This window comes from Dendropsophus ebraccatus, chromosome 9, assembly GCF_027789765.1.
Source record: "Dendropsophus ebraccatus isolate aDenEbr1 chromosome 9, aDenEbr1.pat, whole genome shotgun sequence".
NCBI lineage: Eukaryota > Metazoa > Chordata > Amphibia > Anura > Hylidae > Dendropsophus > Dendropsophus ebraccatus.
This window is the reverse complement of record NC_091462.1, coordinates 29,892,312-29,909,894: the sequence shown is the minus strand read 5'-3', so window position 1 is coordinate 29,909,894 and position 17,583 is coordinate 29,892,312. Positions and strand designations below refer to the sequence as shown.

The following is a 17,583-nucleotide window of genomic DNA, read 5'->3' as shown; positions in this document are numbered from 1 at the left end:
TGGAACGGGCTCACCTGACGCCTGATGAAAGACTTCGTCGTCTGGAGCTGAATCTCTGCCTCTACTGCGGTGGTTCGGATCACTTTCGGCTGAGATGTCCCCAACGTCCTCAAGCGTCCGGGAAACTCCAGCACCTAGGTCCGGTGGGAGAGGTCTCCCTGAGTGTGAATGCCACCTCTCCAAGTTTGTCTGTGCCAGTTTCCATCCAGACACCCTCAGGACAAACTCACCAAACTACTGCCTTTCTCGATTCTGGGTCAGCAGGCAATTTTATTGCAGCAACATTGGTCCAGAGATGGCGGCTACCCGTGACCCCACTAGCCAGACCCCTGTCTATCTCCTCAGTCACGGGCGAGATTCTTACCGACCATGTGCACTACCAGACCGCACCTCTAGTCCTCCAGGTGGGCACTTCACATCTGGAAAAGATCTCCTTCTACGTCCTGCCCCATTCTTCTTCCACCATCCTCCTGGGACTCCCTTGGCTGCAATTACATGCCCCTAAACTGGACTGGAGAACCGGGAAGATTCTCAGTTGGGGTCGGGACTGTTCCAACCAGTGTCTGAGGTCACCTCAGCCCATGCATTCTATGTTGTCACCCGAGCCCGCCAAGCCTTTGTCCGGCCTACCGGCGGAATACCAAGATTTGCCTGATGCCTCCTTCTGCAGGCAAGAAAGAGGGGGAGGCCAAAGGGGGGGGGGGGTACTGTCACGGCCGCGGCGTCCCGTGTTTCGGGCCACCGCCGCGACCTCCTCCTGCCCCATGCAGCCGCCGGGGTCCTTGTGCAGGGACCCGGCGCTGCTGCTAGTTCGGCCCCTAGGGGCGCCTCACCTCTCCTCCGCTCCTGTCTCTGTCTGTGCCGGCCGGCGCGCGCAACCCCGCCTCCTAGGGCGCGCGCGCCGGCTGTCTCAGATTTAAAGGGCCAGTCCGCCCTTAATTGGTTAATTGCACCAATCACTCCCTATAAATCCCAGCATGCCCTGTCCCTTGGGTTGGAGCCCCTACATGCTTCCCATAGCGTTTGGCCCAGCCCCCTGTTGTTCCTGATTCCTATCCGCTACCTGGTCCCAAGTCCTTGTTCCTGATACCTATCCGCTACCTGGTCCCTAGTCCTTGTTCCTGGTTCCTGCTCCCCTGTCACTCCATTGCTCCTGTGTTCATCCTGTCACCTGCGGTTACGTCTACAGACCTCTGCCAGCACTATCTCCTGCCTACTGCTCCTGCCACGCCTCGCCTGCCGTCACTAGCAACCAAGCCAGGGGTAGCGACCTGGGGGTCGCCTGCCGCAGCAAGTCCATCCCGCCTTGCGGCGGGCTCTGGTGAAAACCAGCGGCCCCTTAGACTCCGCTCCCTGGTGAGGTTAGTGCCATCGCTGGTGACGGTCCAGTGGATCCACTACTCCAGGTGTTACAGCAAACGTGATTCTTTCCTGCTGTCTTGTATCTGCTCTCCTCTCTATCTACAGCCTGCTATCCTCTCTATCTACAGCCTGTGTAAGCTGTTCTCAATGTATAGTCTCCCATATGTCCACTCTTTGAGAAGGTGTGTAGGTCCCACCCCATGCGTGAAGCCTAAAGTCTTCTTTTCCTTGTCAGAGGTCAAAAGAATATCCATCTAATGTTATATAGGAAATACTAGAGGGGGTGTAGAGATAGGAGGAGATATGCAACTACAGAACGACTCCCTCCTTCTCAGGGCCTTAAAGGACAGCCAGTCAGTGGCTGCAGCGGTGTCCTGCCTCTGTTGCTGACCGGCTACCTGGGACTGGAACAACATGACCCCAGGACCTGGAAGTGGCCAAACAGATGGATGGAGCTCTAGGATGTTGGTGGCCAGGAAGGTATGTGTGCTTTAATATTTACACACAACCCATCCCTGGGTATATAAAAAAAAAATCAATTGTCATGACTTTTACAGCCTCTACAGGTCACCCATGTGATTCTTTTCTGCTAACGTCCTTTTGTAAGCTGTCCTTAATGTATTCTCTCCCTTCTGCCCATTTATTAAGCTGGTGTGTAGGCCCCATCCCATCCATGCTTCTAGCTCTGACACTGCTCAGACAGATTTATATTTCTATGTGGAAGCTAAATGGTAAAAAGTTTTTAATGAAGACTATTTAGAAAGCTGCTTCATTTTTTATTCAAAAAACTAATTAACAAAAAAATAAATAATCAGTAGAAATGTGTCTGTAGCCTTCAAGACTCCAAGGTGCAGATTGCAAAATTGGGACTAAAATAAGGACATTTTAATTTTGTTCCTTCCATGCTTCACATATTCTGCGCAGAGCTCTTTCATTGCTTACAAGTCAATGATTGATAAATCACACTATACATGTTTGATTGTTAACCATTGCTCTATAGCAAAGACATACAGGGAAATCTAAGGGCCCCATAGAAAAAATCAGAATGGGCCCCACTTCCCGCTGGAAGCTCTGTTAAATACACCATACTTTTCATTAAGATTGATGTCAACTATAAAGTGTTACTTAAAGTTTTACTGTCGTTTTGTTTCAATTGAAATCAATAATCCAGGCAATTTTAAGAAGCTTTGTAATTGGGTTTATTAGGCAAATATGCCATTATCTGCATTCAAAAAGACTTTCCCCAGGTCCCCCCTCCCCCTCCCCCCTCTCTCTCTCGTTTACTGCTCATTATCAGGAAATCTCGACTCTTTCACATCAGTCGGGCCCTGTGTAACCTATGGAGAGGGGAGGGAGGAAGAGGGAGATTATTTGCCATCAGAGAGCAGAGAACAAAGGATTACACAGTGGGAGCTGTGTAAAAGCCGGTATTCAGAGGTCAGAGAGGTCAGTGCTGGTCATAGCCGGTGATGTAGCTGTAAATTAACTCTTTGTTGTCCTGTTTTGGTGCCTCATCTCCCTCATCTCTCCCTTCTCCATATGAAACCATGAAGACAGGGGGAGAGCTTCAACTGCTTTTTCATGATAAAAATGCATTTTTCGGCTAATAAACCCAATTACAAAGTTTCTTAAAATCGCCTGGACTATTGATTTCTGCAAAACAAATTTAATAACAGTGACACTTTAAGCATCTATGACCCCTATATAGTATACAAAGCTGCCAGCAAATTCAAATGTTGTATGATATACAGCATGTGCATCTTTACCTTTGCTGACATGTGGATATATACTTATAACTAAAAACGGCTCATACTTACAAGTAGCTCATCCATGCTTGTCTGGCACTTCTCTAAGTTTATCCTCTTTATGGCGACCCGCTCTTGTCTGGGTTTGCATAGTGCTGCTTGAACCACCGCTGTAGCACCGCTTCCTAAAACAAAATTATTTAGAAAACATGGCATCAAAAATTGTTTCAGATACAACATTAAAGGGGTAAAACCTAGCTGAGTCTGATCTTAGGGGGGGGGGGGGGGGGGCTTAACCTTTGGGACCCCTACAATCACTAGAACAGGGTTCTAGTGGAAGACAAAATTCCTTTAAATCAACTAGTGCCAGAAACTTATACAAATTTGTAATTTACATTTTAAAAATATCAAGTCTTCCAGTACTTATGAGCTGCTGTATTTCCTGCCGGAAGTGGTGTATTCTTTCCAGTCTGACACAGTGCTCTCTGCTGCCATCTCTGTCCGTGACAGGAACTGTGCAGAGCAGGAGAGGTTTTCTATGGGAATTTGCTACTGCTCTGGACAGAACCATCATCACAGAGCATCATCCCACCATCATTACAGATGGGATTCTTTACTGTAAGAGCAGTGAGACAATGGAAATCTCTGCCACAGGATCTTGTAATGGTTGATTCATTGCAATTTGAAGAGAGACCTTGATGTATTTCTTGAATAATATAATATTACAAGTTATGGATTTTAGTTTTGCACTACGTTCATAGAAATAAAGGTAAAACGTGGCCCTAATTTTGAGGTAAAAATATGACGTGTTTTTATAAAAATAATAAAAATGCGCTCCATTGAAGTTAATTGGAAATTGGCCAGCAGTGCACACACAGTACAAAACAGGGATGGGGAACCTTCGGCCCTCCAGCTGTTGCAAAACTAAAATTCCCATCATGCCTGGACAGCCAAAGCTAAAGCTATCCGGGCATGATGGGAATTGTAATTTTGCAACAGCTGGAGGACCGAAGGTTCCCCATCCCTGGTATAGAATAACAGCCGTAATGGATGATGACCATCCACATAATGAACATGCTCATTATTTACAGTACCACCTGGTTTCACAAAATACAGACGTTTTTTTTGTCATCTGTTCACTTCACTCAAAATTACAGTGGTACTTACTGTGTGTGAACCTAGCCTTATGATGAAAGGACATTTATTCTGAGTCAGGAAGGAATTCCCAACCCCCACCCCCTCCCACCCCTCTTAAGGGGCAATTGGCATCTGCCTCATAAATATTTTTGCAATCCTCTAAATCAACACAGTAGGCATAAAAGTTGAACTTAAAGCGTCACTGTCGTATTTTTTTTTTTTTGCAGAAATCAATAGTCCAGGCGATTTTAAGAAACGTTGTACTTGGGTTTATTAGGCAAATATGCCATTATCTGCATTCAAAAAGCCTTTCCCCAGCCCCCCCCCCCTCCTCTCTCTCATTCACTGCTCATTATCAGGAAATCTCCACTCTTTTACATCAGTCGACCCCTGTGTAACCTTTGGAGAGGGGAGGGGGAGGAGGGAGATTAGTCGCCAGTAGAGAACAAAGGACTACACAGTGGGAGCTGTATGAAAGCCAGTATTCAGAGGTCAGTGCTGACTTCCGAGGAGATAACCTGGTGATGTAGCTGTAAATTAACTCTTTGTTGTCCTGTTTTGGTGCCTCATCTCCCTCCACCCCTCCCCTCTCCATAAGAGAACAATGAAGACAGGGCTTCAAGCTGCTTTTTCATGATAAAAATGCATTTTTCGGCTAATAAACCCAATTACAAGGTTTCTTAAAATCGCCTGGACTATTGATTTCTGCAAGAAAACTGTAAACGAGAGTGACACTTTAATGGTCTTTTTTTAACCTTATCAACTATGTCACCTTTTATTGTCTGTCGCCCTTTGGAATTACCTGACTTTCCATATTGATTATTAATAAAATGTTGTCTCTAGGTTACAATTATAGAAAAACAGAATCCAACGACACTAGCAAACCGCAGAGTTTCAAGGCCCTAATACATGAAGCCATAATCTTCCGAATCAGGCCTATTCAGCAGATGATCCCTCCATGTAATACAGACAATGATCAGCCATTGCTGGTGTCTTTTGGTCCTGATCTAATATCACCAGCAGGTTTGTGTAATAGTGATGTGCGGCCGACGACTAATCAATCTGTAAAGAAAATAATAAAGTTACCACGATCCCCGGGGTCTTTCTGGCTTCTTCTAGCTCCTTGGTCTCTGAAGTGACAGGCTGCTCAGCCAATCACTGGCCAGGACGGGATCTATAATCATCTATCCTGAAGCCCAGTAAATAGGCAATGAGGTGGAGCCGCACCGCCATGTATTCACGCTGCTTCCGCCCTCTCTCATGCTTGATTGGCAGCTTGAGAGCTGAGAATGCTGCCAATCAGGCGTGAGTGGTTGTGAAGAGGGTAGAAGCCGTGTCTCTGCTGAGGCTCCGCCCCCACACCTCGCTGCCGGATGTTGAGACGGATGATTAAGTTCAAGATTTGAAAATTACCGCCCTGCTAGAGATCGTCGGGCACAGCGTGTCCAGCAGCTGCAAGGTACCAGGGGCAACTTACTCTCTCTCAGGGAGGTGATTGGTTCCCTTTAAAGGAGTTATTAATAGAGATGAGCGAACCTTGAGCATGCTAGAGTCCATTCGAACCGGAACGTTCGGTATTTGATTAGCGGGGGCTGCTGAACTTGGATAAAGCCCTAAGGTTGTCTGGAAAACATGGATACAGCCAATGACTATATCCATGTTTTCCACATAGCCTTACGGCTTTATCCAACTTCAGCAGCCACCGCTAATCAAATCCCGAAAGTTCGGGTTCGGATGGACTCGAGCATGCTCCAGGTTCGCTCATTTCTAGTTATTAACAAGAAAAAAAAATTCAAATCAACTGGTGCCAGAAAGTGACAGAGATTTGTAATTTACTTCTGTTAAAAAAAAACCTCAAGTTTTCCTGTATCAGCTGCTGTATGTCCTGCAGGAAGTGGTATAGTCTCTTAAGTGCTGCCACCTCTGTTCATGTAAAGAACTGTCCAGAGAAAACCGTCTCCTGCTCTCCAGACTGGAAAGAATACCACTTCTTGCAGGACATCCAGCAGCTGATAAGTAATGAAAGACTTTTTATAATTTTTTTTTATAGAATTACAATTCTCTGGCACTTTTTAGGACCATATTTTTGGGGGGGTGATCTACCCCTTTAACTTTCCCTATAAGATGACTAGATTTTTTTTCTTTTACATGTTATGGGTAAAAGGAAGTGATTGGAAAATGTTTAATATTATCTCAATTGTACAGATAAGATGCTGCTGCCGCTGCTGCTACTCCTGGAGATAGTCTGGCTAGTCTCCACTATCGGCCGGGTACTTGCAGCTATGGATCTTCTGACGCTCCTTAACTTAACACAAACAGAATTTCTCCCATATTAATGCAGCATCCGGGCCAAGAACAAAAGCTGCGCGTAAAGTAAATATTGCTTTAGCCAAAAGTAGGATACGGACCGTCAGCATAATGAGATGAGATTACCTCAAGGGGAAAGAAACAGGATCATTACTGTCCACTTCTGCAAGCTAAATAGCGTTATCCATAGACACAGGCGTATACACATACAGTACAGCTATACGGCAGCAGATGGCTCTTTCTAGAGAGTAAGTAAAAGCATATTCTCTGAGGGACCAGCAAATAATGGAAATAAAACTGTTCTGTGAGCACAGAAAGTCCTGAACATTATTATACCCATCCTGCAGATTATGTCCCTGAGAGCAGATCTGCGGAGTATGGTATTTAAAGGCATATTTAAAGGAGTAGTACAGAGAAGAGAGTTAGTATTCAGATCTGTTTGTTGTCAGAAAGTTATACAGATTTGTACATGACTTGTGTTCTCTTCCAGTACTTATTAGCTGCTGTATGTCATGCAGGAAGTGGAATATTCTTTCCAGTCTGACACAGTGCTCTCTGCTGCCATCTCTGTCCATGTTAGGAACTGTCCAGAGTAGTGGAGGTTTGCTCTTGCTCTGCGCAGTTCCAGACATGGACAGAGAGTATTTACTGTATTTAAGGGTCTTATCTGGGGTCTGTATTAGCTAAGGGGGTGTTGTCTAGCATCTGTATATCTATAAGGGCTCTGGTCTGGAGTCTGTATTAGTTTAGGGTTTTCTGGTCTATAAATGTTTAATTATTTTGCGGGTTTGAAATTCTGTAAAAGTTTAGGGGGTCTGGTCTGGGATCTGTAAAAGTTAAGTATTCTTAGCAAATGCCCATAGGCGGATTATAATGAGGGCAATCTGGTCTACCGCCCGCGGTTCAAGCCCCCCAGGGGGCCCAGTGAGACTGGCTCCATTATAACGCTGCACACCTCCCAACAGTTCTGCCACAGCAATGATACCATTGATCCCCAGACCCCACACACACACACACACAACCACACACACCGGACCTCAGCAGTGATCAATAACAGCAACCAACTACTCCCCTCATCTACTATACTGCTGCCTACTACTACTTCCCTCATCTACTATACTGCTGCTGTCTACTACTACTCCCCTCATCTACTATGCTGCTGCTTACTACTACTCCCCCCCTCATCTACAATACTGCTGCCTACTACTATTACCCTTATCTACTATACTGCTGCCTGCTGCTACTTCCCTCATCTACTACACTGCTGCTGCTGCTGCCTACTACTACTCCCCTCATCTACTATACTGCTGCTTACTACTACTCCTCTCATCTACTACACTTCTCCCTACTACTACTCCTCTCATCTACTACACTGCTCCCTACTACTACTCCTCTCATCTACTACACTGCTCCCTACTACTACTCCTCTCATCTACTACACTGCTCTCTACTACTACTCCTCTCATCTACTACACTGCTCCCTACTACTACTCCTCTCATCTACTACACTGCTCCCTACTACTACTACTCTCATCTACTACACTGCTCCCTACTACTACTACTACCCTCATCTACTATACTGCTGCTTACTACTGCTCCCCTTATTTAATATACTGCTGCCTACTACTACTACTCCCCTCATCTATATAAGTAGCATGCGGGCAGTGGTTAGCTTGGGCATGGTTAGTGAGGTGGGAGCAGTTCTAGAAGGGGCATGGTTAGCAAGGAGCCGACAATTTCTGAACCGCTCAGGGCCCATGGCACCCTTAATCCTACCTGTAAATTCCAGTCTTGTTCTGGAGAAGTGACTGGGCACAAATAGAGCTGGAACCTGAGAAGGTGGGCAAACAACTGGATACCAAGAACATTACTAAAAATGTTCCTATTATCCTTAACTGCCAATGGCCTCACTACTATTCTGAATTGATTTTATGGTAGGAAGGGGCAATTTACCTCCAATAAGGTTTGCCTTGACCCAGTATCATATACGTTTATAGCATAGCCAAATGATATTGCATAGAGGGTTGACTAGAGACTGTCCGTCCTCAGGGACCCTCACTTGTGCCCCTTGTTCATCGATTTAGAGCAAAATCTTTCTCCATTGAAGTCAATAAAATGTGGGGTCCTGCAGACGCCCCTCCATTGCAGTCTATGACATGAGTCATGTGACTACATGTGCAAGACGCATAAGAAGAACACCGGATGTAACATAGGGGTTAGGTGGCGAGACCACAAGTGAATCATTACTCTTCTGCTACAAGCCTGTTTGCCCTTTTGCTTGGATAACAAGCTCTTGATCTCTTTGGACATCATATCACTATGGAGACCATGGATAATTAATAGTTATGTGAGACATTCCTACTGTCTAATTGCTTGTCTATTTATAATTACAAGGTGTGCAATTTGTTGCAGACACAAGTTACACATCATGATTTTACTGAGGACTCTATGGGGGACGTTTATTTAAGGGAAAGTGCTGACGTTGCCATTAGCAATAAGAAGTAACACTTCCGATATCTTACCTGTATCATATGGCATCTTAAAGAGAAATCTGTCAATAGGTTTATGCTGCCTTGAATGAGGGGGGCAACATAAACTAGTCATTCTGTTCTGCTGTTCTCCTTATATGCAGGAGAGTGGGCTTTTTGACCCCCCCACTGCCCTCCAGCTGATGATTGACAGTTGACTGCCAATCAACAGCTGGTGGGCAGAGTTTTCTGGTGCTCATGAATATCCAGGAGTATTGAGCATGTGCACATAATGGAGAGGACTACTTATTGTAGATGTTATTCCTGAGGATATCTCTGAACCAGCTGCAGTGGTGTGATACATTATTCTGTTCAGCCTCTCTACTGCTAGTTTATGCGATTTAACATTTCCATATAAAAACCATTAAAATGCTACTTTGGAGCAGAGATGACAGGACAATGGCGATAGTGGAGGCAGATCACACTTTGCCTGGGCCCACCTTGCCACTCGGGCCCCATAGCAGTTGTGTGGTCTGCCTCCACTATCGCCATTGTCTTGTCATCTCTGCTCCAAAGTAGCATTTTAATGGTTTTTATATGGAAATGTTTAATCGCATAAACTAGCAGTAGCTAAACTAGCCACCATGGTACAGCATGCTGTTGAGAAAGAACATGTAGGTTGGAACATGTGCAGCGTTATTTAATTTACAATAAATTCTTAAAGAGACATTACAAGTAGTGAGTGCCGGGATTTCCTTTTTATACTGCTTATCTATTGCCATGAGCACCACAACACTGATTATTACTGAAGTGCCGGTTGTGCCATATTCAAGATCTAGAAAAAAAAAGTGACAGCCACAATGCCTCTAGATGTAATGAGCACTACAAGGCTTTACAGATATTTCCTCTTGTGGCCCACCAGTGGGCTGCTCGGGCAGCCAAACGGGGCCCAAGGCTGATCTGACTGCAGCTGCACATCATTGACGCGCCCACCAGACGATTCATGGGCCCCCAAGTAATCTGCAGCTGCAATGCCAATGAACGCAACTAAAAACAAAACTCACCTTCCACCCGCTCCCCCGTCGCTGCTGGTATCCTGGCGCCCTCCCCTGTTCTCTCGTATGGCACAGGCAGCATGTGTTACAGGCGCTGCCTGCTCCAGAAGTCCCACCCACTTGTCAGGAGCATCCCGAACTTCCGGTACAGGCACCGTCTGTAACACAGAGGGGAGAGAACAGGCCAAAGAAGCGCTGGGTGATCTGCAGCAACGAGGGAGTGTGTGGGAGGTGAGTTTTGTTTTTTCTTTTTAATTTGTGTACAGTGGGGGCCATAAACTAAAGGGAACTATACTGGAGGCCATCTACTAAAAGAGTGCTACACGGGGGGGTTATCTACTAAAAGGGGACTATACTGGGGGACATCTACTAAAGGGGAAATTTACTCGGGGCCATATACTGATCGAGGGACTACATTGGGGACCATATTCTGATAGGGGGACTACCCTGGGAGACATATACAAACAGGGAGACTACACTGGGGGCTATCTACTGACTGGGGGCAATCTGCTACAGGGGCACTACATAGGGGCCATATACAAACAGGGGGACTACACTAGGGGCCATATACAAACAGGGGGACTACACTAGGGGCGATATACAAACAGGGGGACTACACTAGGGGTCATATACTGACTGGGGAACTACACTGGGGGCCATATACTGATGGGGGGGCTACACTGGGGGCCATATACTGACAGTGGGAGCTGTGCTACATTCCCAGGCGAAAGGCTGGAGGCCATCGTGGGGTGAACAGTAGCGAAGACTGCACTACAACAGTGTCAGTTTCTGGTGTCTTTTTCAAGATTAGTCCCAGAGGTCCCCCCCCCCCCATAATAAAGTGCAATATTCTAGCAATATACCATAACTTCATTGTAAGCTTTTGCAAGCAGGGCCTTCATTCCTCTAGTGTTTGGCTGTCTGCCTATATGAATTGTAAAGTTCTGTAGAAATTGTTGGTGCTATGTAAGTAAAAAAAATATATTATTATTATTATTATTGTGGTTATTATTAGAATATCATTTTACAAGCTTTTCTGAATTTAGGTAATTAAAGCTTAACTACTGAAAAGTTGAAAAACATTCACCCACAGAGACACTGATAAATAAGATGCCACAAACACCCGCGTTTTCAGACAAGGCAGTAAAGCGATGCCATATATCTTAGCCACATAGGGAAGTAAGGTTTTACATCAGATCATTTTTTATTAAAGTCATAAAAAACTTTGTTTTTTCCTTTTTGAAAATACAAACAGTCAAGACATAAAAAAACAAGAAGAGAAAAACCATAAGTAAGGTTGATATGTGTAATTGCCTTATAAGCCTAAAACATGTTATTAGCTAGATATACCTTACAGGCAGGCCGTGCAGCTATCATAGACATCTATGGTTCTGTAGGCCATCACAATATAGGTGAATTACTATGCTGACAGGGAAGTCATACCATAGGTATATTATTATGCCAGTAGTAACGTAATAAAGAGGTGTGATATAAAACTGCAGTTAATAGTAGTTATATAGCCAGGCAAGCACTGAGATAATAACAGAAGGGAATATAATAGGAAATGTCATATATAGGGTTAATGTGGTACAAATCTCTATAGAACTTCTGTGCTGAAATCTGTCTGTAGGCCCAATGCCTGGGGCAGCACCACTGCCAGGTCCTGATCACAATCTCTCTAGTGATTAGTATTTATATCCTACTCTATTTGGCATGAACCCCCTGTATACATGAGTGCATGGTAGTGAGCGCGGCTGCTTTATACCTGTACATGGCCCCGGTGACACTACAAAGACGCTCAGTAATAAGGGATATAAATGCTTCTTCATATGTGTGATATAGAGGGGGGCGGCTGACTTTACCTCGGATTGCTTCATGACATGTTTGCTTACTCTGACTTAGTGGCCGGGAGCTTTCCAAAATAAGGGGCAGATCGCCCAGACTCCTGGCAGGAGCTGGCACAAGTCTCCGGCAGCGGCTGCTGGCAGCCATCACTAGCAGGAGCTTCTGTACATGTATTTATGTAGTTCCCATCGACTCCGATGAGGACTGAACAAATATGTGTGCAGTCATAGGGCTGAAGTCATCCCAAAAATTCATCATGTGACTCTATCACTTTGCGATACAAACACCTCCGATGGATCGCCATTACTGTTACCCTTAAAGAGGACCTGTCACCCCTGGTGCCGGGGTGACAGGCCTCCGACCCCCCGCTGGAGCACTCACCTGATCCCGCCGGGTCCCGCTTCTTGAGCCGGTCGGGTGACTGAGATATCAGCGCCCGAAGCCCGGCGCGCGCGCTCCTCAGATGAGTCCAACGCTCATAGAAAATGACAGGTGAGTCCGACGCTCCGTCATTCTCTATGAGCGTTGGACTCATCTGAGGAGCGCGCGCCGGGCGCTGATATCTCAGTCACCCAACCGGCTCATGAAGCGGGACCCGGCGGGATCAGGTGAGTATAGGGTGGTCCAGCGGGGGCCGGGAGCCTGTCATGCCGGTTCCCTTTAATGCTTTGTGTGACCCTACCCAGTCGGATTGACTAGATGGGGTATAAGCTCATAGGAAGCCCAAAGCTTTGGCTGTCCAGGCATGATGGGAATTGTAGTTTTGCAACAGCTGCTAGGCCGAAGGTTCCCCATTAGAGATGAGCACAACTCAAGCAAGCTTGGGTCAGATTGTTCATCATTTAAATAAGTTGGATGCAGCCCTAGGGAGTCCGGGAAAACATGGATATAGCCTATGGCCTATGGCTAGGGCTAGGGCTTAATCCAACCTTTTTGGATGATGAACAATTGGACCCGAGCTTGCTTGAGTTGCGCTCATCTCTAGTGGTCATACATTGCCAGTGACACTTATCACTCCTGGCCTCCCTATACACAGGAACACTCAGCACAGCTGGACGGTTATGCATTTTCTATGAGGAGGGGTGAGCTGTAGCCAAACGGCTGCGGCTTATCCCTCCCAGATAAATAGGGTCTGCCATTAAAAACACATCACACCCAACCCTTCTCTCCACTGAAGGCCATATTACATGGCTCAATGTGCTGGGGAAGTGAGCACTGACCTGTCAGCTCAGTGATCACTTCCCCCTCATTCCCTTCTTGCTGCACTGTGTTATTACACGCACAGACAGCGAGCAGCAGCAGCAGGAGGAGCTGCATAAACAATCCTAAGATCATTCAGGCGGCCCATTGAAGTTAGCGACGCGCTGCAGACATCGTCCATGTTGTTGTTGGCTGATCATTGCCTTTTAACGTGCGCTATTACACTGACCGATAATCGGCCTGAACAGTTGGTAAGGGGCCAATTAAGGCCAATGATTGTTTAGTATAACAGGGCCATTAGGTTATCTCTTGGTGGAAAGCCTCTGAATCAATAGTCAACAAAATAAACCTCTTGCTTTTAAGGCTAGGTTCACACTGCGTTTTCAGCATCCGTTTAACGCATCCGTTTTTTGCAAAAAACGCATGAAAAACGGATTGCAAAAAACGGATTCATTTGTGTGCATCCGTTTTTCCATTGACTTCCATTATAAAAAAAAACGGATCCGTTTTTTTTGGCGGACCAAAACGGACCAAAAAACGTTGCTGACCCTATTTTTCTGGACGTTAAAAAAAACAGATCCGTTAAATGGATGCTGAAAACGCAGTGTGAACCTAGCCTAAGGAACCAGGGGGCATAGCAAGAAAGTAAAAACATTTTTGAAATCAGTGCACCCAAGGTTAAAAAAAAAAAAAAAACGTAAAAAAAACCCACTTTTTTGTAGGTCTTCTTTAAAGGGGAACTTGAGAAAAAAAAATAGTTTTTAAATCAACTGGTGTCAGAAAGTTATATAGCTTTTTAAATGACTTTTATAAAAAAAAAAACTTGTCTTCCAGTACTTATCAGCTGCTGTATATCCTTCAGGAAGTGGTGTATACCTTTCAGTCCAACACAGTGCTCTCTGCTGCCACCTCTGTCCATGACAGGAACTGTCTAGAACAGTAGCAAATACTACTAGAAAACCTCTCCTGCTCTGGACAGTTCGGTATATGGACAGAGGTGTCAGCAGAAAGCACAGTGTCAGACTAGAAACAATACACTACTTCCTGCAGGACATACAGCAGCTGTTAAGTACTGTAAGAGTTGAGATTTTTAAATAGAAGTAATTCACAAATTATACCTGACACCTTTAAATCTCCAAGAACTTTTTTAATAGCTATTTTAAATGTTATTGTACTCTAAGAAAACATTCTATCTCTCCTCACCAGCACTGCTGGACGCCAGGAGAAAAGTTTATTGAGAAGTATAACGTGTGATACTTGTCTAATTATAAAGCAGAACTGACTTGTTCTGACAACAACCTCTGGAAATCTTCGTGCTCGGGGCACTGTGATGTTGATAAATGACCTAGTGGTGTACGGCAGGCCTGTCATCTGTGTGCCGCGCTTTGCCAGATGCGCTGCAGGATGCAGCTTATTAGCTATAGCGGGGGAACCTTAGGAACACGAAAAAGAGGAGTTTTAATTAAAAACTGACTTGTTAAAAACTCACTTTGTAAAATTCCCCCGAGTTGAAGGGATTTCATTTCCATAACTGCTATGAACCGAATCAGAAAAATCCACCTCTAATCCATTCAAATTAAAAAAGTAAATGCAAGATAAAAACCACCCTGAAAATATTGTAGCAGGTGGTGGAGAGGGCAGTTTTAGTAACAATACATATGAATAGTTAAATCACTGGATACTGTTAGAGTTCATGCACACAGGAAAGAAACATTAGGAATCATATCAGGCTTCATACTTTTGGGCTACCTTGACCCGTGTTGTGTCCTACCACGGGTGTTACAGTTCTATAACCCCTCGTAAAAGTCTGTAGTTATTGTACTTGTGTGGTGATGGAAGTAGTAGTTTCGCCAATAGATGTCGCCATGTTATATATGTGTATTTGGCAGCTGCACAGCTGAAGGATGTAAAGGGTTATTATTTCTTTATGTGTTACACGAATCTGCACACCAGTAGGAATCTGTTTTTCTTCTCTCCTATCAACTCCTATTGCACTCTTCACCCACTCACAGCGCATGTTAGTTACGCTAGAGAAGGAAGTCACATGGGTGGAGGAGGTGCAAGAGTCTTTGGTGTTGGACATTGTGAAGGAAGGACACAAGCTAGACAGCTCTCCACACTGGTCCTATCTGGCTCTCTGTCAGGTCCCCGTACCCGCAAAGCTCAGTCTTAGCTAGAACCCCGCATGGGTAGAAAGCAAGACAGTACGCAGCTCACAGTTTTCTTCTCAGTAACGCTACACAGCACTATGCACTGTTAAACCCCTCTTAGGAGAGAACAAGCCAGAGACAAGCTCAACCCACGCCGAGGACAAGGAGAGTAACAGAGCAGGACAGTATCCACAGAAAGCAGTAAGCTAGGAACTGATCTTGCAAAGCCAATGCATCAGTAACCCCTTCTGCCCCACATGCAATCTATTGCCCTGTACTGTAAATCATCCTCTAGCACAGTGCCAGCCTCTTCTTTCATCTGCACCTTCACCAGCACTAACATGACATAGCAGCAAGGAGTATGTGATGGCCAGAGAAGAGAAATGAAGTCTAGGTGTGTATGTTTCTTGACTAAAGGCAAACAGCCCAGCTCTGGTCCCAACCCCAGAATGGAGAGTGTGAATAATACTGGTCTGAGGGTCACACTAAATGGCCTATTCCATGGGAGCGAATCGCCCCCCCCCCCCCCGATTCGGTCGATTATCGCTCGGTGGAATAGAGCAACGATCAGCCTAAATCGTTTATTTAGGGCCAGGCCTAAAATCATCGGTACCCCACCACGCATCGCTACGGTGGAATCGCGGTGTGCGGCAGGCGACCGACGATTTGAGAAGCAGCAGCATACATTACCTGGCAGGACTTCTTCTCGGCTCCGTCTTCCTCCCAGGGTCCCGTGGCACAGCATCAGCAGCTCCGGAGCAGCCTGACTGAGCTGTCAGACCGCTCAGCCAATCACAGGCCAGGACCGCCGGAGCTGCTGATGCTGTGCCGCGGGACCCGGGGAGGAAGATGGAGCCGAGAAGTATCATCGGGGCCGTGGAATAGGCCTAGTAAACGAGCGCCGATCTAGCAGATCGGCGCTTATTTACATCGTTCATCCGGCCCTCCTCGGCCCGGGGAATAGGACCCTAACAGGAGAGAAAGAACGGAAATGACCTTGTCACCATTAATCTACCAGGTGTAGACAGATACTCCATAGTCACAGAATGCTGAACCCTATAATGATACTATAGTAGTCTATATAGTCTTCCAAGGGTTGTATGACACAAGAAACAGAATCAGCTCTACTTCTGTCTATGGGCTATGTCTAGTACATTTGTGTAAGGTGAATTGGGGAGAAGTATCTACAACAGGTCAGACCTGTCTATATGTACAGTCATCGTTCTAGAAACGTCTCTATACAGTCACTGCTCGTACACCACATACCTTATAAAAACTGCCGGGCCTCTATTATTTACATGTGTATGAATACCGTTTTTATTCATTTTGTTGTATGCAGAGATTATTCATAATAATTAGACATGGAGTAATTATATGCAGAATCCAGATTTAATTATAATGCCGCCATCATACGCTCTCACAATGTCGTCAGAGTTCAATATTTATTCATTAGCGCGGATAATAAATATGACTCAATCTCATCTTTCTGTTCATGTTTTCCGTCTGCTATTTAATGCCTGGGCGCCGAGGCAATCACGTATAATTAGCCCAAAACCCATTAATACCACTCACAGGTGTGTGAAGAACATCTGCCGACATCCTCCGCACACCTGATACTGGGAATAACTAGAGCGCTACCGATCCCGGGTGATCTCAATACATAATCACTACTAGAAGCCATCATCTTTCTACATTGGGACCATAACAAGGGGCAGAGCCGGAGGGTGGTGGTCTGACACTGTGCAAAGAGGTGGACAATAGGTGTTGTTTTCCGGGGCCACCACCTATAGTGTCCGGTGATACACAAGTGGGGTGTCTTTGATGGTAAATATACAATCAATCTTAAATCGAGTGGGGGAGACTTTCTGTTGTGTCTATGGTGATAAGAGGAGGCTGCTGTAAAGTGATCCGTACAGCATTACAGCGTCAAGTGAGACTCATATATAAAGGAGACAACAGCAGCTCCCTGTGGAATGACCTCTTCTTGGGTCACAGATCACGATCAGTAATGTTTCACATTCATCTCAAGGGGACAGACTCTGTCTATTGTTGTCTATGTCCTTGAGGCTTGCTGTAAAGCATGTCACTAAATGCTGTTAAAAACAGCTCAGGCAAGATGGCATCCCCCATAACAATGTACAAAAGTCACATAGAAAATATTACAGTCAGAAAATAGAAACAGATTAGAATAAAATAATAACTTTTTGTATCTGATAAGTGAAAGAAAATCTAGGTGATTCACTTTAAGCAAGGAGGCATCTTTTGGGAAGACCCAAACTCAAGTCCTAGAAGGTCTTTATTGTTCTTTGAGGCT

The 17,583-nt window shown here is 45.3% G+C and overlaps 1 protein-coding gene across 3 annotated transcripts in view; it reads right to left on the bottom strand.

The window, feature by feature from the left end:
* STK39 (serine/threonine kinase 39) overlaps positions 1 to 17,583 on the bottom strand; it is a 259,852-nt gene that overhangs the window by 210,988 nt on the left and 31,281 nt on the right. For all 3 annotated transcript variants that reach the window (XM_069985123.1, XM_069985125.1, XM_069985124.1), the window contains exon 2: positions 3,180 to 3,292. In XM_069985123.1, coding sequence (XP_069841224.1) covers positions 3,180 to 3,292 — 113 coding nt within the window. The remainder of the gene's footprint in view (positions 1 to 3,179; positions 3,293 to 17,583) is intronic.